General features: G+C 53.1%; 1 protein-coding gene across 7 annotated transcripts in view; it reads left to right on the top strand.

Annotated features, from left to right (window-relative positions):
• Nucleotides 1–24187, top strand: part of DENND3 (DENN domain containing 3) — a 57609-nt gene that overhangs the window by 25653 nt on the left and 7769 nt on the right. For 6 of the 7 annotated variants that reach the window (XR_003793511.1, XM_029222579.1, XM_029222578.1 and 3 more), the window contains 11 exons: nucleotides 957–1053; nucleotides 1858–1961; nucleotides 2495–2694; nucleotides 3755–4276; nucleotides 9255–9514; nucleotides 10648–10818; nucleotides 12069–12198; nucleotides 14746–14853; nucleotides 17640–17779; nucleotides 20992–21152; nucleotides 22403–22536. Coding sequence is in view for 6 of the 7 variants with exons in the window: in XM_029222579.1 (XP_029078412.1) it covers nucleotides 957–1053; nucleotides 1858–1961; nucleotides 2495–2694; nucleotides 3755–4276; nucleotides 9255–9514; nucleotides 10648–10818; nucleotides 12069–12198; nucleotides 14746–14853; nucleotides 17640–17779; nucleotides 20992–21152; nucleotides 22403–22536 (2027 nt within the window). In the remaining variant the exon portion in view is untranslated. The remainder of the gene's footprint in view (nucleotides 1–956; nucleotides 1054–1857; nucleotides 1962–2494; nucleotides 2695–3754; nucleotides 4277–9254; nucleotides 9515–10647; nucleotides 10819–12068; nucleotides 12199–14745; nucleotides 14854–17639; nucleotides 17780–20991; nucleotides 21153–22402; nucleotides 22537–24187) is intronic. The other variant, XM_029222580.1, reaches the window with a different exon arrangement.

Genomic DNA, 24187 nt, shown 5'->3' with positions numbered 1-24187 from the left:
CCCCCCCCCCCCCCCCCCCCCCCCCCCCCCCCCCCCCGCCCGGGTTGTGTAGCAGGGAGGGTGGCAACACCAGGTCCCCTTCTGATCTGGACAGACCCTGCCTGGGAGGGGTCTTTAGACCAGAGCTGGCCAACTTGATGACACTCAGTGTGATTCTTTCAAAATCAGCATTTTAATGGCTGTATTCTTTGGCTGTCTGTATTTATGTAAGCAAATGATTTATTAGGGAAAACGGGATGTCACGTTATAGATAAGGTTGTATTAGCTCTTTGCTCAGAGGAGTATAATTTGTGTGGTTGTCGAAATGTAGTTTTCCTTTTGTTCTTTTAATATGAAATCTTTCATGAAGGTTTTTGTTTTTTAATACTCTGCAAACTTGATGAGTTTAGTTCATTAAAAAGAAAATACGATATCAGATGAAGTAATTTTTTCCCTCACAAGAGAAGGAAAACATCGAACGTGCTACGTTCTGAATATGCCCTGTAGGATTACTGATTCTATTGGTAGGCTCTCACGGTAGATCAGGGGGTCATGTGCCCAAGTCCCCACGGTGTAGGATGGGGAAGTGGCCGGCGAGGGTCAGGCTAGCGGCCGAGCTGGGTCAGTGCTCAGAGTCTGGGTGCCCTTCCTGTGTCACCACCCTGAACTCAGTTTTATTTGTATGAACAATTATGGATGATTGCGTCTTCATTTGCATAAGGAGCTAGGGGGCTCGAAGAAGACAGACACCCCCCCACCCTGAGCTTCATTCCAGTTGGGGGAAAGCCGTGCTTGAAGTGACGAGAAAGCCCCGCCACAGAATACATCCAAACCGTGTCCCTCAGCGCTCAGAGTACTGTTCCTACAGACAGGGCTTTTCAAAGTGTGTATTTCTTGTTACTGTTTTTCTGCTGACAGCAATGTCTTTTTCATGTATTTAAAAATATTTCAACTCTTAGACTATCTTTCTTCATCAGGGGAGTGAAGAATCACTTAAATTATGAACATAGGGTGTTCAATAGTGAAGAGTTTCTCAAAACAAGAGCTCCAGGGGACCAGCAGTTTTATAAACAGGTAAGAGGTGTGTGGGGTTTGTGTGTGTGTATAGTCGATCCTTTGCCCTTTTCTGTATCTAAAGTATTTTTCAAGTCAAGTGTTTCCAGTATCTGTTAATATTTTATTCAGTGTCTTAGCTTTTCTAAAAGTTTGTTTTAGCGTGGTTTCTTCTGATCCTTTGGCCAGCTCTGATTTTTTTTAATTGACTTTTTAGAGTGGCATTCACATATAACAGAATGCACCCATTTTAAGTATAGCGTGTGCAGAGTTTTGACCAAGGCGTGTACCTGGTCGCCCCTTCCTCAGTCTGGATCTAGAACCTTTCCATCACGCCACACAATTCCATGCCCTTCCCATCACCGCCCCCTTCCCAGGGCCAGGCAGCATCCACACTCCCTGGGAGCTGACTTGGAGATTGGCGCGTGTGAGTCTGGAGACGGGGTGCGCTGGCTGTGAGGTGCGGAGCGTTAGAGAGGCTGCTGTCCCCAGGAGACACCAGAATCCATGATGAAACACAGGGACTGCGGCTGCTGCTGTCCCGGGGGGCAGGGTGGTTTGGACTTTTGAACTTTCTGTGGTTTTTCAAATGCAAAGAGTGGCTGATTCTTTGAGATTGGCTGGTGAGGGATTGAGGGGAAATCTTAGATTATGATAAATGAAGAAAGCTACCTGTGTCTGGGCACTTTTGTCCAAAGGTGCTGGCGAGAGGCCTCGGTGGGTCGGGAAGGGCCACTCGTGCAGTGGCTGCAGGTGCCCTGGCAGCTCGGGGAGGAAAGGACCGTGAAGCAGGCGCAATAACCCACCCCTCGGCGTCTGTTCCAGGTCTTGGATACCTATATGTTTCATGCTTTCCTCAAGGCTCGGCTCAGCAGAAGGATGGACGCCTTTGCCCAGATGGACCTCCACACGCAGTCTGAAGAGGACAGGTTTGCGTATTACGTTCTAAAGGATGCACGACTCCTTGGGTGTCCGTGTGCTCAAGGAGCACAGTTTTATTTGGAAGGATAAATGATAAATTCGATCAGAGAAGTCTCACATTTAGAAATTCATAATGAGTCGGGTAACACGTCAGGCTCCTCCCCGTGCATTTCTGTTTCTTGCAGGGGACGCTGAACGTACCTGCAGAGGCAGCTCTGGGTCTTTGTGCTGTTTTCTCCCCATTTCCTTCTCTTTCTCTCCCCACATCGTCACCGTTTCCCGCCTCTTCCATGCCGCTTTTCCTGAACCCCTCAAACGCGTGTCGGCTGTCGACGATGCCCTTGTTCTGTGTGTTGTGGCTTCTCCTGGGGTGTGGACCGTATGCAGCCTTCACTACACGTGGGAGAGCCAGGAGTGTGCCCGCCGTTTCCCACTCGGTGTGGGAATGCTGGATTCTGGTCACCACGGTGGGGAAAATGCCCAGTTGAGCCTGTGCTTCAACCGTTGCTGTGTCTACAAGGTGTTGGGTTTTTCCACCCAGGATAGACGAGATGCTCCTGAGTCCAAGAAGACCCACAGTCGAGAAGATGGCCAGCCGGAAGTCCTCAGCCCCACACGGGGCTCACAGGCGCATGGTGGTCAGCATGCCCAACCTGCAGGACATCACGGTGCCCGAGCTGCCACCCCGGAACTCGTCGCTGCGGAAGATACGTACCGAGGATTGTGGAAGCAGCCACACAGGTGGTGCAGCCACGCCCGTGCTGTGGCTTTTCTCACTCACTTGGTTCTCATGCTGCCTGTCACTGAAAGAAACCACAGCTCGTTTCAGTAGAAGCGAAGGGGGGTTTATGGCTGTTGCTTTCTGACAATTAGTCATTTGAAATATTTTTAGAACATTCATTTTGCAGACTATGCTCGTTACAGAAAGCGATTTCTCGTCTGTATTTTCCATCGCCCTGTCCCACTGTTTTCATACTTGTGTGTGTATATGCACGTATGTGTATGTGTACATAGGAGATACGTGTTTACATATAGGACTGTCTAAGGGGATGCAGCAACTCTTAGGCCCCCAGTGATTGCCAGGCCCTTCCTAGGGGCTGAGGGTACAGAGGAAGCCAGTGCCCGTGGGATAAGCTGCAGTGAGGCCAGCGCTGTGAGCTGCTTGGGCCCCCAGTGGCTGCTGCCTCGGGCTAAGGCACCAGTACCAGCTGGTACCTCCTGGCGCATTCGCGGGAGAGCTGGAGGCTGAGTGGGGATCATGCCGGCGACGCCAGGAGGCGCCGCGTGTTCAAATGAAAAGACCTTACTGACCTTCTGGAGGCTCCTCGTGAGTCTGAGTCCCCTGCACAGCTGCTTCCTGGCTGTGTGACCCTGGGGTACCCAGTAGCTGTGTACCGGGGACCCGGGGAGGCCTCAGTCCCCACCCTGGGAGATGGGTGTGGTAACAGTACCCATGGCGCAGAGCTGCTGCTAAGGTGAATGAAACAGCTGTTTGGGAGGCTTACCCGCCTGGCAGGTGCGTCTCGGCCTAGGTTATTAGCTTAGTCCTTCAACAAAGACTCACCGCCACGTGTTTCAACTTAGCATCAGCAGTTTTAACAAATAACATTATTTGTGCCATGGGAGCAGTGAGGGGCCCCGTTCAGCGTGGGGCACGTGGAGCTTTCTGGAAGAGGCACGGGGTGTCCTGCTCCACGCTGCACCCAAGGCACAGAAACGGCCCTGGGCAGAGTGATGGGGTGGGAACGCGTGTCTGTTTCTAAGGTCTGTGCTAACCGTTCATCTCCCCTTCACTCCTCAGTTCTGGACGTGCCCCCCAAGTTGACATACACCTTCAAGATCCCGGAAATCCACTTTCCACTGGTGGGCCAGTGTGTGCAGGCGTTCCACGCGGACTGCGTGGCCCAGCTGAGCAAAGCCATGGACTCGCTGGCCCCCGAGAACTCGGTGCTGCTGGCGAGGTACTTCTACCTGCGAGGGCTCGTCCAGCTGATGCAGGGCCAGCTGCTGGGCGCCCTCCTGGACTTCCAGAGCCTGTACAAGACGGATGTGCGCATCTTTCCCACCGACCTCGTCCAGAGGACGGTGGAGTCCCTGTCGGCGCCCGAGCGCGCGCAGGCTGAGCGGACGCCCGAGCTTCGCCGGCTCATCAGTGCGGTCGTGGACAAGCCCAAGGACACCCCCAAGGCCGACGACCGTGTGAAGAACTTCGAGCTGCCCAAGAAGCACATGCAGCTGGACGACTTTGTGAAGAGGGTGCAGGAGTCGGGCATCGTGAAGGATGCGGGCATCATACACCGGCTCTTCGAGGCATTAACCGTAGGTAGGAGGATGCCCGCGGGGTGGGTGGCGCAGACCCTCGAGGCAGTAACCGTAGGTAGGAGGATGCCCGCGGGGTGGGCGGCGCAGACCCTCGAGGGCAGGTCGGCCCAGCCTGGAGGAGCCTTGCGGCGCGGGCGGGCGAGGGCTTTACCTGCTTCCTGGGCTGGCCGAGGCTCTGGGAAGGGGGTGGGGATGGAGGGCCTGGTGACGCTTAATGGCATCTCTCCCGTCCTGGGGGTTGCTTGCTGTGTGCTGACCCCTTCCTCCCACATGGGGACGCATGGCTCCAGCCGGAATGCTTCAGGCACCTCTACCCCCGCTGCTTTTGTTTCCCACGTTTACTGCAGTCGTCTGGTTGGTCCAGAACCCTTTCCGCCCCTCCCTCCTCAGAGGGACACTGTCCCAAACTTGACCTTTCCCTTCTGACCAAGTTCTTATGCATTTGCGGCACGTGGATGCACCCACAAGCAGAACATAGGATTTGTGCGTTTGTAAATTATACGTGACTCACGCGGTACGTGTGTGTCGGCCTGCATTTTCAAAGCGTATCCGTGGTGCTCACAGGCGTCTCGCCGTGCCGAGGGCGGTGCAGCGTGTTGGCCTGTACCCTTGGTCGTGTCCGCCTGTCCCGATGCTGACGAGTGAGGCTCGCAGCCTGCCCCCCGGGCGTGGATGGCCTTCTCTAGGATGCTGCTGCAGCCCCGTCGGGTGGGAGCTGCCATCCCCCCAGCAGGTCCCTCAAGGCAGGTCTGCAGCGCGGGGGGCAGTCGTCTGAAGTGTTCTGCGGTTTGGTGAGCAAGGTGGCCTTGCACTGAGCGTCGGCACCTGTGCTCGGGGCGTCTGGGCCTCTCTCCTTGGAGCTGCGCGGCACAGCCTGGCCTGTTTTTCCATCGGGTCGGACCTCCTTCCGTGTCCTGTGCGGGAGCCCCTGTGTCCTCTGGAAAGGCCGTGCTTTGCTGGTAACTGGTGTGGGATGTCCTTCCTTGTTACGCGGCTGCCGTCGAGTTGCCCGACCTCTCTGTACCCACGCGCGCCGCCTTCCCACCAGTGGAGGGATGGGGCCGCTTGTTCACAGTCCCTCCATCGGTCTGATGGGGGCGCGGCCGGCCCAGCGCCCACGGGGCCCTCCGCGTGGTGTCACCTTATGTCGGCCGCGGAGAAGTGGCCCGTCTTGGCCAGCCAGTCTCCGTCTCCCTGGGCATCTGTGGGCGACTGGTGCTGCCCAGGGGACTCCCATGGGCAGGGCAGTGGGGGGTGCACTGAGTCCGCCAGGGGCAGAGGTTCTCGCGGGGTCAACCAGCAGCACCCAGGCCACCGGGAGGTGGGGCGCAGGCGCTGTGGGGCTCAGCACTCTCAGAGGAGGCCCTGCCCCCGCCTTCCTGCGCGGGCCCTCGCGAGGACACAAGGATACGAGCACTAGGCCAGCTGCAGGGCCTGAAGTACCACGGCGTAATCCACCCGGGGGTGCTGTTCTCGTGTGACGAGGTGTCTGGACGTGCAGCCGGCTCCTTCCTCTCCCCCCAGCCCAGCCCGTTGCTGCGCAGCCCGGGGGGCCGATGGCCTGGGCGGCGCTCTTTTCCTGGGAGAAGAGGGCCTGGCCCTCCCAGCTCTCACCTCTCCTTGGCCAGAAGCGTGTCCCACGGGAGCCAGACAGTGTGGCTTACAGCTGGACACGTGGGCGCTGTCCAGCAGCCCCAGACTTGCAGGGACGTGAAAGGACACCCGGGAGGGCATCCTCAGATGACCACGGTGACAGTGCCGTCGATGGCCCTGTTGTCACTTAGGCTCCATTCGCATTGCAAGCAGGTCATTGTTGGCCTTGATTCTGGGATACGTGCACCGTTGTCGCGCAGCATCCAATGTACGTTTCTGCCTGACGGGCGCGTATGTGCTAATAAAAGGAGGATTAGGTCAAAGCTGAAGGTCACCATCTTAGAATAAACAGATGTAACATAAGAACACACGTCGGAGTCTGGTATTCGAGGTGCAGGGCCCTCACGACCTGGCCCCAGGGCGGGGAGTCAGCTGTGTGTGGCCTACAGTGTGGCCCACGGGAGCCGGTGACTCTGCCTCCCCCATAGATGAGCTGGAGGGGTTGTGTTGGAGTGCGGGTGAGGGGCAGAGATGAACAGTTGGCATTTTTGTGCAGGATTGGAGATGAATGAGTGTTCTGTCCGCAGCTGTGGATGTGCGTGGTGGCCCCTCGCGTGCACGGTGGCTATTGCTGTGTGAGTGCCATGGATGTGCACCGTCCAGCTGTGCTGCGGCCCTGGCAGGGGTGGCGTCCACAGGCCCGCGTGGGCATCCCTGGCCTCTCTGGTGTCCTTCACCTCGGCTCTCAAAGCCCGCGAGCCCGCCTCCCGTCTGCCCGCGAGAGGAAGCCGTTTCCGGTTCTGGGGACCTGCGCTTCGCTCCGCTTGGCCCCGGCACTGTGCAGGGACCCAGATGGTGGGAGCATTTGTCCTAATGACAGAAGGGACGGGTTTCTTGGCTCCAGGCTCCACGTCCCAGCATCTTTGGCTCCAACTTTCATTAAGTAATGGCTTCGTGGTTCTCCCCAACTCCCCTCTCGCGCTCTTCTGATTCTTGGGCTTTTCCTTGGCTACGTAGACTAAACATCCTCTTCCTTGTCGTCCACTTAAAATAGCCACGTGCTTCTGATTAAAAATATAATCATTCAGAACCGCCAGGAGGTGTAGATGGAGGCGCCCCAGTCAGAGGCAGCTACACGGAGGAGCCTTTCCAAAATGGAAGCGGGATGAGAACCGTGTCACGGGGTCAGGGGCCCCACCCTGATGCGCGCCCTCTTGGTGCCTCGCTGCCCAGCACAGGGACCCCCGGGCCCGTCTGCGTGGGCACCTGCCCACCGGCCCTTGTGCTTCATTTTTTTCAGTGACTTTCTTTTTTTGAGATTTTTTTTGACATGGACCATTTTTAAAGTCTTCAGTGAATTTGTTACGATATTGCTTCTATTTTGTTTTGGTTTTTTGGCCGCAGGGCATGTGGGGTCTTAGCTCCCTGACCAGGGATTGAACCCACACCCCCTGCACTGGAAGACAAAGTCTTAACCACTGGACCGCCAGGGAAGTCCCTCAGTAACTTACTTTCTAAAAACGACCCAAGTATATACAGATATCCCACTGTGGTGTGATTCTGTTTGGATCCAAGGACGTTAAACAAATTTGAAGTAGTAGACCACGGTTGTAAGGCAATTAGAAAAACACAGGTGAGCCAGAGGAGAACCAACTCAGAATCCTGCCACCTGGGAGGTTTTCACCTGAATGTTTCTGTGCCTGCACTGTGTGGGGATGAGGCCAGACTCAGTTGTGGCCACGACAGCAAATTCCCCAGGAAACCGTTATCTGGCAGGTGCTAGGGAACCAGAGCCGAGCTTTCAGAGCCTTTCTTTTTTGTTTTTTTTTTTTGTTTTTTTTGCGGTTCGCGAGCCTCTCACTGTTGTGGCCTCTCCCGTTGCGGAGCACAGGCTCCGGACGCGCAGGCTCAGCGGCCATGGCTCACGGGCGCAGCCGCTCTGCGGCATGTGGGATCCTCCTGGACCGGGGCACGAACCTGTGTCCCCTGCATCGGCAGGCGGACTCTCAACCACTGCGCCACCAGGGAAGTCCTCACAGCCTTTCTTGACCTCTTAGATCTGGCCTCCAGCCAGGCTGAGACGGGGAGGCTTCTGCATCCCGAGCAGGCCCCCAGTGGGAAAGGCAGACCCACGAAGGCATGGCGTCGGCGGGCCGTCTGCCTGGCACCTGCCCACCCGCCGGCAGGGCTTTCCTCTCCAGTCCTCAGTCTCCTGATCTAGGACCAAGCTGCCCAGGGCAGCTGGGCCTGTATAGAGGGTAGAGCACAGCAAGCATTGTTAGATGCCGTGAGGGAAGAGCGCATCAGCTTAGTGGGCCCCTTGTCTGGGAAGGCTGCCCATGGGCCATTTTATCTGGGTCTTGAAGGATAGGTAGGAGTTTTCTGGTCCGAGCACTCCAGACCAGCATGTGCAGAGGCACGTAACAACATGCTTGTCACTGTGCTGGGATGCAGGAGTGTGAAGGGCAGGAGGGGCCTGATCCTGGAGGAATCTGGGCCTGGTGGATACGAGGAGCCTCATTCTAGGCGTGGAGTGAAGCAGGCCGCCGGCGGGGGCAGCTTAGAAGGCAGGAGGCCACTAAGGAGCTTCTTCCTGTGTAGGATGTGAAGGGCCCTCTGAGGACGGAGGGCAGACAGATCCAGGATGCAGAATGGAGGATGCAGGAGCCAGGCACAGGGAAACATCGAGCTTAGAACGGGCCGGACTTCTTAGCGGCTGAGTGGGAGTTGGGGGTGGTTCCAGCTCCACGTTACAGACAGGGAAGCAGGTTCGTTCCACAGCTGGCCTGTGTTCACACTGCTAAACAGTAGTGAAGCTGGGCTTCGGACTTGGGTCTCTCTCTGACTCCGGAGCCCCTGAATATTGGACATTTGGGAAGGTTGCTGTATCAACTAAGATCATCACGGTTACAAGTAATAACTTATTTGCTCACATACCCAAAGAGTACTGAGATAAATCTGGCTTCAGGTAAGGCTTGATCCAGTGGTGTGGGAGTGTCACCAAGGACCTGCTCTCTTTAGCATTAGCTTCACCCTGGGACTGGCCCCAAGATGGCTGCCACCAGCTCTAGAGGTGACACAGGACTTTGTCCTTGTCCCAGTGTCCCTACCTGGTGCCCTAGGAGTTACTGTGACTACCTGGTTAGGTAGGGGCTGGAGAGGGCAATGGGCTCAGGCCAGATCAAGTGCCCACCTGGGCACCTGGGGAAGCTGGGGAAGGAGGGGACGCTTTCCAGGTGGTTTCCATCCAGGCAGACTTAGGTGCTGTCGCCACCTGCTATGTCCTGCGGGTAACGTGCTGCTTCCTGATTGTAAAGCAACCATTCTTGAGGCACCTGCGTATGTGGCTGTAAGAATCTTTTTTTTTTTTTCTTTATAAAACTAAGGACACCAGAAACAGATTGACCCAGAAACATTCAAAGATTTCTACAACTGCTGGAAGGAGGCAGAAGCAGAGGCCCAAGAGGTCAACCTGCCTTTTTCGGTGATGGAACAGCTGGACAAAAACGAGTGTGTGTATAAGCTGTCAAGCTCCGTCAAAACAAATCGCGGTGTGGGCAAGATCGCCATGACCCAGAAGCGCCTGTTCCTCCTTACTGAGGGGAGGCCGGGCTACGTGGAGATTTCCACCTTCAGAAACATAGAGGTGAGGGCAGCTCTGGAAGCCGCCTGGGCTTGGGAGGTGCAGCAGCTGGAACAGCCCACTGGGCTCTGCCAGCCGTGGGCCCGTCACAAGCCACTCATGGTTTGTGCCTCAGTTTGCTCACCTGTAAAGTGGGAATAAGGATGCACCCTCCGAATAGGAGTGATGTGAGGACTGAATAGATGGAGTGGGTGATGTGTTCAGAGCAGTAAGTGCACCGACAGCAGATTCTCTATTCAGCTGACTTGTATTTGGGGGAAGAGCAAGAAGCAAGGCAGGCTTGTCCTTTCGCTGACGTGGTTCGACAATGTAGGAGAAGCATAGACGTTGCTTTACTGGGAAACGGCCGTGGGCCAGCCCCTGTGAGCGGTTCCATCTCATGTTTCCTGATCAGGTTCCTGGCTGGCCCGCGCTGTTTATTTTATAACAACTTTAAATGTCATCTTCCCCACTAAGGGAATCTGAGTCGAGATCCTGACTCATGGCTTAGCTTTATTTTCCCAGGTTTATTTCCTAAATTTATAAGCGGTGTGTTAGATGTGTTAATCCAGTTACTGCATATTCCCAGAGACAGAAGAGGCATGAGAACTCCCCTGTGGCCCATGCTTAAGGCTGGGCCAGTGGACGCACCTTCTCACTGGTTCCTTCAGTTTTCCCCCCAAGCCTGCTTTGACGGGCTTCCTCCCAGAAGTCCAGAGACAGAGATTTAAGGAGGTGAAAGAATGAAGCACCTTTAAACGCTGTGGACGAGTCCACCGGTGTGTCTCTGTCGACGTGTGGCTGACAGGTCACACTTAGACCCACCAGGAAGGCTCGCTGAGCTCCAGACACCGCCGTGACCCTGACTCCCCGTCACCTGTCTCTGAGAACAGACCACCTGGAGGAGCCCTGTTCACCCCACCCCCGGCACCCGGCTCCGGGTACTTCAGGGCCTTCTTGGGTCCTGCCGGACCTCCCCGCCGGGCAGCCCCAGCCCCAGGCCAGCCCCAAGGACTCTGCCTTCCCATGGGGATGTCAGCCAGTGCCCAGTGGGTCCCCTCAGTGTGTGCAGACCGCCACCCCTAAATGCATTTCCTATCGACTCCAGGGTCCCTGCGGGTGTCATTTCACTTACTTGCCTCTTTTTCCTTCTGCAGGAAGTCAGAAGCACCACAGTAGCTTTTCTGCTCCTGAGAATTCCCACTTTAAAAATCAAAGTGGTGTCCAAGAAAGAAGTCTTTGAAGCTAATCTTAAAACAGAGTGTGACCTGTGGCACCTGATGGTGAAGGAGATGTGGGCTGGGAAGAAGCTGGCCGACGACCACAAGGTCTGGGGCCCGGTCTGCCTTTTTATTCTCACCCAAGGCTCATGTCTCTATAATAATGCTCAGCATAAAGCCAGGTGGGACTGGGGCCTGGGCCTGGGCCCTGCAAAGCCCTGGGGCCTTGGGGGACGCCCTGGGGGCAAACGCAAGGGCCGGCAGGGTGGTGTGGGTGGACTGTGGGAGTGACCACTCTGCACTGCCCCCTGCCCCTGGTGACACCCCAGGGAAGGGAGCGTCGGGGGCTGGACTCTGGCAGGTCTGAGCTGGGTGGTCCGGGCACACCCTGCTCTAAGCGGCTCTTCACTTTTCCCCTTCACAGGATTAGGGTTTTGGTTGGGGGGAGGTGTTAGATTCCTTCCACAGGGTTACATTTATATCCTAGGGACTTCTGTACCTTCATTTACTTTGGGCCAAACTGATGGCTTTGATCACACCAAATTAAGACTTCCTAGTCATGAAGGGTACCGTGGACAGAGGGTAAGACATGAGGACACACGGTGCAGGGGAGATACTTGTCTAAATGGCAAGATGAGACAGGAAAACCCACAACAAAGTGGGCAAAGAGTACGAATTAGGGGACTCCCATGAGGGAGCAGTTCAGAAGGTTCTGGAGAGCTGTGCCCACGGATCCTCAGGGAGATGCAGGTGAGGGCGGCACCCAGTGGAAAGCGTCAGGAAGAACGTATGTTCAGTGGTGGGGGAGCTGCCGTTTCTGATGGACGTTCTGTCACTGGAGAAGCCCAAAGTCATGGAGACAGAAGGAGCGTTTCTGTTTGGAGCAGGAAGCGGGGACTAGGTCCTGAGATTCCAGTACTCTGTGACTTGGCGGCTCACTGTTTGGTTTTATACCCACTGGTTTATTTAGCACACACTGGCTCATCAAAGCCCGTGGGCTGGCAGACGTCTAAGGAGAGTCGTACGGACTCACATCCCGCCCTCTCCTTTACAGCGTCTGCGGCTGCCTTTGCCCTTGACGGCAGAGCTGAGTTGTCATGCCAGAGACTGCATGGCCCACAGACCCTAAAGTGTTCGGCATCTGGCCCTTTACAGAAGTTTGCTGACCCCTGGTATAAACAGCCAGTGTATGTCTCAACTAAGAGGACGTGATCACATGACATCAAATCCAAATCTAAACTCTTCACGTGGCTTTGAAAAACACACATCTTTGAAAGGGTTGTTTTATGTGACGTGACAAAGTCTTAGAGTGAAATGATTTCAGTGAAGCTGTGCTGAGATGACTGTCCCTCCCACAGGACCCCCAGTACGTCCAGCAGGCACTGACCCACGTCCTGCTGATGGACGCCGTCGTCGGTGCACTGCAGTCGCCCGGCGCCATCTACGCGGCCTCCAAGTTATCTTACTTTGATAAGATGAAGAACGAAAGTAAGATCAGCATGTGTTCAATGCAGCCACGGTGTCTTGAGTTATGTCTTAAGTCATTTTTATCTGGATGACTTTTGTCCATTAGAACCAATCCCAAATGTCTCAAGTTTTTTTCTTCTGTACTTTTCATTTTTGAATATCACACGTTGTTCTGCATCTTTCCTTTCCTCACTTAATAATACCGTGGAGCTCTGTGCTCCTAAGGACACATCGAGGCACCTCATCGTTTCAGTGTCTGGGTTATTAGAGTCCACTTTACCCCGGATGATATTGCTCCTGAATCTTAGTTGTCAGCAACAGAATTGCTGCTGGCTGGTTCAAGCAGAGCAGAAATTCGTGGAAGGCTGTTGCGTGACTCACGGAATCGCCATCGTGGTCGCTGGAGTTCTGCGGTCGGACACACGCCCACTGCGGAGCTGCAGGGACCTCTGTGCCCGGCTGCCCCTGGCTGCTGGACCTCGCCGCACGAGCGCGTGGAGGCCCCCGATGGCCATCTCTCTTTTTTCTCTTGATTTGGTCAGTTTCCCTCCATAGCAATTCTCTGATCTCTGCCTGTAGCTTGAAATCTGGCTCTCACATTCTGGAAGCCATACGGAGGTTGGTGGTAAGCTCAATTTTTTATTTGTAGAAGATTTTTCAAGTCTAGGAAATAGCAAGTAGGTAAGAATAGCTTTATGCATCATTTTAGCTACTTCTGTTTTGTTTCAACTTTTAAATGATCTCCTAAAACCGACTGGCCTGTGCTTTGCACGAAGAAGCAGGGAATAGAGGATTACTTACCGCTATTAACATTACTATGTGCCGGAAGTCACGTGTGCTAGACTAAACCCACAACATGAAGTTAATTCATGAAACACGGACGAACAAGTTGTAGGATGTTTTTAAGATGACATCTAGTTCTATCTGTATGCACTTTTTAAAAAATAAGTTTTATTGAGATACAGTTCACATACCATTCCTTTTTACAGTGCACGCCTTACTGGTTTGAGTGTATTCAGAGTTGTACGGTCATCAGCATGATGGGTTTTAGAACATTTTCATCACCCCAGTAATAAGCCCCATGCATTTAGCAGCCACCCCTCACCTGCTTAAGCAATCACTAACCTCCTCTCTGTCTCTCTGGATTTGCCACACTTTGGCCTAGTCTGCGCACTTCCTCTAAGTGAACTCATCTGGTATGTGTCCTGTGTGTCTAGCTTCCTTCATGTGGCATCACGCTCCAGGGTTCACCCGAGTGGCAGGTGTCACTGCTTCATTCCTCTTGGGCTGCGTGTATTCTGCTCTGTGGATGTGGCACAGTTTATCCAACCCTCCATTGACCATTTGAGTTTTTCTACTTCCCAGCTGTCGTGAATAGTGCCGCTCTGAACATTCACATACAAGTTTTTTGTTTGGACGTGTGTTTCATTCCTCTTGGGTATATACAGCCAGGAAGACACTGTTGTTTAAACTGTCATCCCAGAATTAGGGAAAACAAGCCTCAGTTATGTGTTGATTCCCCTTGGTGCATTTTCCTCTTTGCTGTGTCTGTCACTAACTGTGTGATCCCTGGAGCTTCCTGGTCCGAGGACCCCCCCCCCCCCACCTCTGGGAGCAGACAGGATGCTCCAGTTGCTGGAGTGACTTGGAGGTGCTCTTGTCAACAGTCCTAGAACCAGACATCAATTGCTGGGTTTCCCCCCCTTAATCAGGAACAAAATCAAATACACACACTCTACACTTCAGCTGCTTATAGACCACTCCAAGCTCATGCCTGATCTTTGTCAAGAGTTTACAGAAAAGCCTTCTCACTCCTCTGGAAATAACACACACAGTTACCATGGCAGCACCCAACAAATGACACTCTTAATTCCATTCGGCAAAGGGGGGATGGTCCAAGCTCAGTGTCCCTGATTCCTTGTTCCCAATCAAGAACTGTTTTCCCTTGTGTAAAGCGTAATGAGGCAACCATACATGATCCTGGGCTTAAGTTAATAGCTTATGGTCCATTCGTGATGGAAGGTCTAAAAATGAAACTTTCTGAAATCTGCACCCCATCCCTGGGGTGGGGCATTTGGCAATGACTGGAGATATTTGTGGGGTGTGTGTGTGTGTGTGTGGCAGTGGGGAGGTTGCTACTGGCATTGACTGGATGAGGCCAGGGATGCTGCTAAATGTCCTATAGCACACAGGACACACCCACGGCAGCCACATTATGTGACAAGGGTGAGAAACCACTCGTGGGTTAGATTTATGCAGAAACGTGTAAAGTCTTCCCTTGGCTAGACCATACGGTCTAGTAACGGTTGAGTGTGGACAGAGGTCAGATCATTTAGCTTGAGAGCTGTGTTTAAACAAAAAGCAATGTGAGACGTTGGCAAATGCTCGCCCTCTGGCCGGATACGCTTGGCTTTACTTTAATGTCCAGTTTAAAGAGAGCGTCGTCTTCACAAATTATTAAGTTTTACCCCAGAGCTAATACCCTAAGGAAAGCAGAATGTGCAAGGCTCTTGGATAACCTGGGTCTCCTCCAGTCTGGGGAACTAATCCCCCGTGTCTGCATTTCAGTGCCCATGGCAGTTCCGAAGACGACCTCAGAGACCCTGAAGCACAAGATCAACCCTTCCGCAGAAGAGACCTTCCCACGCGCCATCGATGTCCTGCTCTACACCCCAGGTGAAGGCCATTCCCTGCTTTGTCACTGCTGTTTGTTTGTTTTTAAAATTTTATTGACGTATAGTTGATTTACAGTGTTGTGTTAATTTCTGCTGTACAGCAAAGTGATTCAGTTATACACATATATACGTGCTTTTTCATGTTCTTTTCCATTATGGTTTATCACGGGACATTGAATATAGCTCCCTGTGCTGTACAGTAGGACCTGGTTGTTTATGTCGCTGCTGTGTTTGGAACAATCTGAGAGCTTAAGACTTGTGGTCAGGGTCAGCGCTGAAGTGGAAGGGCGACGGCAGGAAGAGGATGGACGGGGACCAGGTGGTTTTCTACTGTTGGAGGGCAGAACCCTGAGCAATGAGGTGCGGCCTCTCTGTGGACTCAGAGGCTGGAGCAGGGCCGTGAGTGGCCGAGTCCCCGTCCGGCCTCGCCGTCCTCACGTCGGTGGATAAAGGCCCTGCGCTTCTGTCTTTGGTCGGATCAAGCCCATTGTCACTGGGATGGGATGGCTGCACCTCCTATGCTGATGTGCACATCTGACAACACGGCTCTTCCTGCTTGGAGTGGTCGGACAGTCCCACAGACTTTCAAGGCCCCTATGAGCTGCGTCAGACTGATGACAGCAAGAAGACAGGGTCGCTGCCCAGGCCTGGGGGTAAACAAAGACGGCCCTGTGTCACAGGCGTTCAACTGTCCAAATTCTTTTACTTCATTCTGACTTGCAGAGAGCTGCAGCAGGGTGCTGCTCCAGGGTTGTAGTGTTGGGAGCAAAGGAGCTCAGTTCCGGGCAGAAGAGAGCCTTTGAGTCTGGTCGCCCCGTGTTCGGCCTGTCCGCATCAGGAGTTGGCGGCGGCGGCGGCATCCGTGCACCCCCATCCTTCACCCTCCGAGGTTCGTGACCTCGCGGGGCAGTCCAGCGATCCACAGCCAGGAGCTTACATTCCACACGGTTTCTGATGGGCAAATTGAGTTTCTGTGGCAAAGCAGCCTCCCGGCAGGAGAGTTTCTCTCTTCCCTGAACGTCCAGAAGACCCAGTAAAGCAACAGATCTCAGATGAAAGAGAGTCGAGAGCGGCCGAGCCCATCCCTCTGGAGACGTCATTTATCCAGTCGAGGCTCTCTGTTGACGTCACTCAGCTGTGACAGCACAGACCAAGACACTTTTCATTACGGCATCTGAATAGACGAGCTGTCCTTAGATCTACGCTAGTTTCCCTTAAATTAAGCCTGACTAGACTCTGGGTTTCCTGTCATCAAGGGCTAGTTCCCGTCCCGCTGAGAACATCTAGAAGGGCCGGACAACGTATAAGAAAACAAAGGAGAACGGAGCTGCTGGTACTGGAAACAGTGGCCGAGAGAGCTTTGGCCAGCCATGTGGGGTCAGGGGGACGAGCCTGGGGTCAGGACGCACCTGTCAAGAAGCGGGCAACCCCTCCAAGAATTCTGAGAGTCAAGGGAGCCAGGCCCCAGGCACCGAGCCCGGCTTCAGAGCCTCCCAGTCTCTGGGGGGTTGAAGACTGTGTCTCAGTGGGCAGGATCTCCCCCAAGGGGGCCAGGAGACCAATGGCATGAACACCCCAGAAAGACTGGCAGATTCACACTTCTTGCACTTGTGACGGAGGTGGTGCTACAGAGCAGGGGAGGGGAAAGACGGTCTCCATCACAGAAGGTGTTGGGATGTTGTGCATCCGTGTGGAGAAGACGAAGCTCGACCACACCTCAGATCACACGTGGCCATCACTTCACAGTCTAAACGTGAAAGGCAAAAACATAAACAAATGAAACTTGGAGACGATAACATAGAAGAAGATATTCATGACCTTACGGTAAGGAAAAAATTCACAAATAGCATATAAAAAATACTAGCCATAAAGGAACAGACTGGTGAGTTAAGGATTTTTAAGAGAAACTTCCAAACGAGTGAACGTGGTGGTTGCAGACTGGGAAAGGGATATTCACAAGACGCGAGAACCGACAAGGGGCTCGAGTTGGGGATATTTAAAGAACGGCTACAAGTCAAGGAGCATGAGACAGCCCGATTCAGAAATGGGCAGGTGGCGCGGTAGTTGAGAGTCCGCCTGCCAGTGCAGGGGACGCGGGTTTGTGCCCCGGTCCGGGAAGATCCCACGTGCCGCGGAGCGGCTGGGCCCGTGAGCCATGGCCGCTGAGCCTGCGCGTCCGGAGCCTGTGCTCCGCAGTGGGAGGGGCCACAGCAGTGAGAGGCCCGCGTACCGCAAAAAAAAAAAAAAAAAAAGACATGGGCAGGAGACATAAAGGCTTCAGCACGGGGGAGATCCAGACGGCCAGCTAAAGCCAGCAAGCCTCATCAGCATTGGGAAACGCAAAGAAACCACAAATGAAAAACCAAAGTCTTCACGCCGTTAGGACGGCCAAGACGGAGAGCGCCGACCAGGCCTCGTGTTGGCGGTGACGTGAGGCAGCGGGAGCCCAGCTGCCCTCGGGGACGTGGCCACAGGCTCCCTCCTTCCTCTGTCCCTGCGCCCACTTCCCTCTGCCTGAAACGCTGCCCACGAGTGAATCCTCAGGCCTCCCCCAGATCCTGGCTCAGGGAAGCCACCCCCGGGCTCGGTCTGTCTGCGTGTTTCTCTAGCTGGAGCCAGCTTGTCCCCGAGACTCGAAGCTCCGAGGGGCACGGAAGCTCGGGCCGTGCTCACCTTTGGATCCTGGGCACCCAGGGTGGCACCTGGCCGGGCAGGACCTGAGTCATGTATGAACCACAGGCTGATGCAGCAGAGGGCTTCACCGTTTCGGGTTGCTTTCCTCTTTAGGGCATCTTGACCCAGCAGAAAAAGTTGAGGATGCTCACCCCAAATTATGGTGCGCTCTGAACGAAGGCAAGGTGGTCGTATTTGATGCTTCCTCTTGGACAATTCACCAGCACTGCTTTAAAGTGGGCACTTCTAAACTGGTGAGTAAACAAACGCGCACAGTACTCAGTCAGCTTCCAGGTTAACTTGTGATTTTGGAAATTGAACACGTCCACCTGTATAGGTAGCGGGATTCACGAATCCCACGGCGTCGCTGAATCCTGCAAGTCTTTGATTTTTATCTCGAGTTTTAAAATGTAAGCTTGTTCCATCCTTCACTTAAATATTCTTCTTTAAGTGAGCAGATAATGGCTTTAACCATCCCCGCTCTGAAATCTAAAACAGGATTTCAGTCATGGAAAGGGCAGTGTGGTAGTCTCACGTTTACATTGTCAGTCACCAAAAGCAGACACTAGAATCATTTTAACACATTTGGGTTCGAAAACTAAGAACCATTTAAGTCAAATCTGCATATTATAGTTATCTCATGGTTGAGAAACCTCAGTTCTTTGAGCTTTTAGACTGATAGCCTAGTCAACTTTAATTAAAAGAAAGTTAAGGGACTTCCCTGGTGGCGCAGTGGTTAAGAATCCGCCTGCCAGTGCAGGGGACACAGGTTCGAGCCCTGGTCCGGGAAGATATTGCCGCGGAGCAACTAAGCTCGTGTGCCACAACTACTGAGCCTGCGCTCTAGAGCCCGTGCTCCGCAACAAGAGAAACCACCACAGTGAGAAGCACGTGCACCACAACAAAGACCCAACACAGCCAAAAATAAATAAATAAATTAAAAAAAAAAAAGTTAAATTCATGCAAACACAGCCTCACCCCACCCCCACAAACCCGAGGTCAAGTTTCAGGTCTGTAGCCCTCAGTGCCACCAGGATCAGTCCCCTGCTTTTTGGAGACTTCTTGAGGCCTTGCACGGCCCTTTGAAAATCATGTCTTATTTCTGTACTACGTGATGTCAGCCATGTGCCCCAGGGCCTCCACGCCTGGAACGTGTCGTGTGAATTCGTGTTTCCAGATGAGGGGTGATCAGTGGTTTCTTTCCGGTGGGGCTGCCTTTTAACTCGGCACTCCAGATATCTTTGGCGACACCACCCTACTGTTCAAAATGCTGTCACACCTACTCCTTGGTGGGCTTCATCCTGTTCAAGACCCTCTGAGGGCACAAAGGAAGCCACTGTCCCAAGGGATTCTTGCTAGGAAAATCCTCAGGCCAACTCCTTTAACACAAAACTTCTTTTTTCACATTTAATGTAAAAAGCATGGTGTAGTGAAGTTTACGTACCTAAGTGTTCCTCATTACTTCGTATCATCGACTTTGATGGCCACATTCCACCATCTAAAGATAATGTGACAATCTATGCTTTCAAAACTGGGGTGAAACAGAAAAATTGTGAATTCAAATATACGTTGCCAAGAGGGTGCGGGATCATTCTAAAGAAGTTGCTAAACCATTTTCCCCGCGTTCAAACAATGAGCCTCAGATGATAAAGGAACGGAATCCAAGGCACGTTAAAGTAAAACGTGTACAAAAGTCTAATAACGCTTTAGATGAAATGAAAAACAAGGAGGAGAAGTTAAGGACTTCACTCTTATTCTAAAATTTAACTTCTTTCCTGTTGATTCTTAGTTACAAGCATTTCAAAGACTGTTTAATAACAGAATAACTTAAAATCCTTGTGAAAATAAAATCATATGGCTGCATTTTGTATCAATTTCTTCTGCTCCCCAGTTAGGCCCAGGTAACATTTAATTAAAGCAAAAAGTTATCCAGTTATGTGAAAATATCTTCCCACTGGTTTCACAGGGATATCTTGTACTGTTTCAACAAGACAGCAACTGGGGCAATTATCTCTAGAAAATGCTGCCTCATCTGAAATGTGAAGTTCCAAGTGGTTTATCTAAGATATCTTTGGGCCACTAAAGAAAGACATTTTACTAAAATGTTACAACAATTCTCAGGTAGATGCCTCCAAAGAAAGGGCTTTTTTAAATGATTAATTCTGAAATTAGCAAGGTAACATCTTTTTCTAACTTATGAGAATGTTTATTGGTAAAATTAAAGCTATCAATTTTTTTTTTTTTTTTGCGGTACGCGGGCCTCTCACTGTTGTGGCCTCTCCCGTTGCGGAGCACAGGCTCCGGACGCGCAGGCCCAGCGGCCATGGCTCACGGGCCCAGCCGCTCTGCGGCATGTGGGATCTTCCCGGACTGGGGCACGAACCCGTGTCCCCTGCATCGGGAGGCGGACTCTCAACCACCGCGCCCCCAGGGAAGCCCCAAAAGCTATCAATTTTTATGAGCTCTTTCTTCTGACAAAGATAAGTACCAGTAAGCACCATCGGTACTGATTATACAAGATTAGATCTAGCCTCAGCCCCTCCACAGTGATGTAACTGTTGCTCTTTGAAATCTGCTTGGATCTGACAATCTGAGACCCTCGTTCGGTTACCAGTAAAATGTTGCCCATATCATGGATAGAGTCGGACACCGCTCAGGAAACGTTTAGGGAACGGTTTTTTAGGGATGCAGTCGGGTTGGTTGAGATGTACAGGCAGACACATTTGCGTTTCACATGTACATGTGGCTTTTATAACTCTTCAGTGTTTTAGTTCTTAATTTCTAATTTCAGAAAGTCTGAAGAGAATCACTGGCATTGACCTTGCTAAGCCGGAATCCCTGAGAGCGCCACTCTCTTAGCTGCAAGAGCACCGGCTAATATACAGGCTGTCCTCATTATTTGCAGATTCCGTATTTGCAAACTTACCTACCCGCTAAAATTTATTTGTAGCTCCAGAGCAAATACTTACGGCGCTTGCATGGTTCTCCACAGACGTGCACGTCTCCAGAGCAGGGAGAAATGGGAGCTGTGTGAGCGTTCCCAGCCGAGCTCAAGCCAAGCGACTCTGCCTTCTTGGTTCAGCTCAAACTGTAGACAGGTGTCCTTTTCACGGCCTATTTAGTGCCATGTTCTTTGCATTTTTGTGCTTTTTATCGTGATTTTGCTGTTTAACATGGTGCCGTAGTATAGAGCTGAGGTGCCAGAGGCTGGAATGTGCTTTACAGAGAAAATGTGGACCCATGCAGTTCAAACCTGTGTCGTTCAAGGGTCAGAGGCACCCTTAAACAGGAACACAGGGCAAGATGATGTGTTGATCGAATGACAAGAGCGTGACCAGAGGCCGGCAGGACCCTAAGCCTGTTGGTCCCTGAGCGGCGGCTCAGCGCTGGCTGTGAGCACACAGGACAGAATGACTGTCGGGAACACGGGGAACTGACTGCTCTGCTCTCTCCTCGGCCCCCTCAGAACTGCATGGTGATGGCAGAGCAAAGCCAGGTGTGGGTCGGCTCGGAGGACTCGGTCATCTACATCATCAACGTCCACAGCATGTCCTGCAACAAGCAGCTCACGGACCACCGCTCCAGCGTCACGGGTCTGGTCGTGCAGGACGGAGCGCAGGCACCCAGGTCCGGCCAGGCTCCCCTGGGAGGAGGGGCCGTCTGGCTCTTGCATGGGTCAGGGGTCCCAGAGGGAAGGGTTCCCATGGCCATGGGCCGTGGCCTGCAGGGCCCGGGCTGCGCAGGGGGAGCAAAGCGGGTCTGGGAGGTGAGTCGGGGACATTCCTGTGTGGTGTGGCCATGATGGGTGCAGAGAAGCGGCCTCTGCTGGAGACCGAGTCCAGCATGCGTGTGGTGCTTGTAGCAGCTGGCACCCCACCTTCCTTGCCTGTTCTTTGGCTCTGGTGTTTGCCTGCCATCCTGGGCCTGTAGACGCATCACCCTAACCCCACGTCTTCTCATGGAATCCCCTGTGTGCCTGTGTCCGAATGTCCCCTTCTTATGAGGACACAGGTCAATGTTGGATGGGGGTCCACAGTATTAGCGGCATTTAGCTGCTTCTGGAAAGGCCCTGCTGCCAAATAAGTGGCATTTTGAGGTGTTGTGGGGCTAGGATGTCAACATATCTTTTTTTGGGGACACAGTTCAACCTGTAAGATGTATTTACTTCATCCTTCACCGGCTTTACCAGGTTAAGAATGCCAGCCCCCCAAGGGCAGCCCTGTGTCTGTCCTGCTCTCTGCCGTGTCCTGTGCTTGGGACAGGGCCTGGACACAGCAGGTGCCCAGGGGAGACGTGAGAACCAGGCGGGGTCCCTGTTTCCCTCTGTGAGGAAGCGGGGCTCAGTGGGTGTGTGAGGTATGCTGAGGTCACCCACCCTGAACGGGCAGCCCCAGCCCTGGGCGCAGGTGGCCACAGCTCCTAAGCTTTTCTGCCGCTTCCCTCTGTGCCACCCGCATCCCCTTGTGCCCCGAGTTTCAGGGGTGCTGCCTGTCCTCAGTCGGGTGGACCTAGGTCCTCACGTGAAGATGACACGCCATCAGGTGGTGGAAGGGCCGTGCACGGCACTAGCTGAGCCCGCCTCCCCGCAGCTGATCCTTGGACTTGAGCTTGGAGGGGGCGTGTGCCGTTCCCGGCCCCTGGCGGGAGGGGTGGATTTTAGTTAACAGCCCTTTACGGCTCTGTTCACAATTCCTGGCGGAGGCAGCAGCCGAGGTGGAGGTGCCGGGGTGGGCGGGGTTCGCTCAGAAACCAGCCCCCCTGACGGCGCTGGCGTCTCTCGCTGGCCGTGCTGTGGACGCTTACCTGGTGGGAACCTGAAAAGGACACGGTGTTCTCAGGGCCACAGTTAAGCGCCTGCACGCGTGTTCACCCCACAGCACTGTGTACTCGTGCAGCGCGGACGGGACAGTCCTGGCCTGGAACGCGAGCTCCCTGCGGGTGACCAGCAGGTTCCAGCTGCCGGGCGACGGGTTCTCGGCCATCAGACTGCACGGCGGCCGCCTCTGGTGCTGTAAGTGCCTGGTCCCTGCCCTTGGCTCCTGGCTAAAGGCAGGGGAGCCAAGGCCCCTTTCCTCTGCCACACGCGTTTCCAACTTTGACTGTGAAACCCTGGTTCCTTCTTAATGCACGCAGCTCCCCACACCCCTCCTGAGTTTGCTGCCTCCCCTGGCGGCCCTACTCCCTGCGCGGCCTCCCCGCCTGCTCCTGTCTCTGCTCTCGCCGTGCCCCAGGGGGCCGTTGCCACTCCTCCCGGCAGCCCTCTGTGGCCTGGTTGTTTGCGTGCGGGTCACGTCTCCCCAACCGTGCTGTGTGCTCCCCTCTGCCCCTCCCAGCAGAGACGTCAGGCGGGGACGTCTGGGGGTCTGAGGGGGGCACTTCGGGGTTGACGGGGAGGTACAGACGCTGTGCCTAGTGACGTGGGTGTTCTGCATTTTCTGAGCATCACCGCACGGAGGTTGCCTGCACTTTGAAGTCTTTCCCTGGTGTATGCCAGGTAACATGGGTGATGGTCATGAACACTTTTTGAAAATTGAAGCATGTTTTACATATGATGAGTTGCACAAAACGTATGTACAGTTTGTTGTGTTTTTTAAAAATTTTTCTTGGAGTATAGTTGATTCACAGTGTTGTGTTAATTTCAGGTTACAGCAAAGTGAATCAGTTATATATATATATATATATATATATATATCCACTTTTATTTTTTTTGGATTCTTTTCCCATATAGGCCATTACAGAGTATTGAGTAGAGTTCCCCGTGCTATACAGTAGGTCCTTATTAGTTATCTATTTTATATATAGTAGTGGGTATATGTCAATCCCATCTCCCAATTTATCCCTCCCCCCCCACATCCCCTGGTAACCATGTTTGTTTTCTACATCTGTGACTCTACTTCTGTTTTGTAAATAGGTTCATTTGTACCTTTTCTTTTAGATTCCACATGTAAGTGATATCACATGGGATTTGTCTTTCTCTTTCTGACTTACTCAGTATGACAGCCTCTAGGTCCATCCATGTTGCTGCAAATGGCATTATTTTGTTTTTTTTATGGCTGAGTAATACTCCATTGTATATGTGTACCACCTCTTCTTTATCCATTCCTCTGTTGATGGACACTTAGGTTGCTTCCATGTCCTGGCTACTGTAAATAGAGCTGTAATGAACACTGGGTGCATGTATCTTGTTTCAAATTACGGTTTTCTCCAGGTATATGCTCAGGAGTGGTACTGCTGGGTCATATGGCAGTTCTATTCTTAGTTTTTTAAGGACCCTCCATAGTGGTTGTATCAATTTACATCCCCACCAACAGTATAGGAGGGTTCCCTTTTCTCCACACCCTCTCCAGCATTTATTGTTTGTAGATTTTTAAAAAATTAATTTACTTATTTATTTTTGGCTGCGTTGGGTCTTCGTTGACGCACGCGGGCTTTTCTCTAGTTGCGGTGAGCGGGGGCTACTCTTTGTTGTGGTGCGTGGGCTGCTTCTCATTGTGGTGGCTTCTCGTTGCGGAGCACGGGCCCTAGGTGCGCGGGCTTCAGTAGTTGTGGCTCACGGGCTCTAGAGCGCAGGCTCAGTAGTTGTGGTGCACGGGCTTAGTTGCTCCGCGGCATGTGGGATCTTCCCGGGCCAGGGCTTGAACCCGTGTCCCCTGCATTGGCAG

Source organism: Monodon monoceros, unplaced genomic scaffold (genome assembly GCF_005190385.1).
Source record: "Monodon monoceros isolate NGI ecotype Baffin Bay Population unplaced genomic scaffold, NGI_Narwhal_1 Super_Scaffold_14, whole genome shotgun sequence".
In the NCBI taxonomy this organism is placed as follows: domain Eukaryota; kingdom Metazoa; phylum Chordata; class Mammalia; order Artiodactyla; family Monodontidae; genus Monodon; species Monodon monoceros.
Note: the sequence above shows the minus strand (reverse complement) of the source record. Positions and strands in the feature narration are given on the sequence as shown.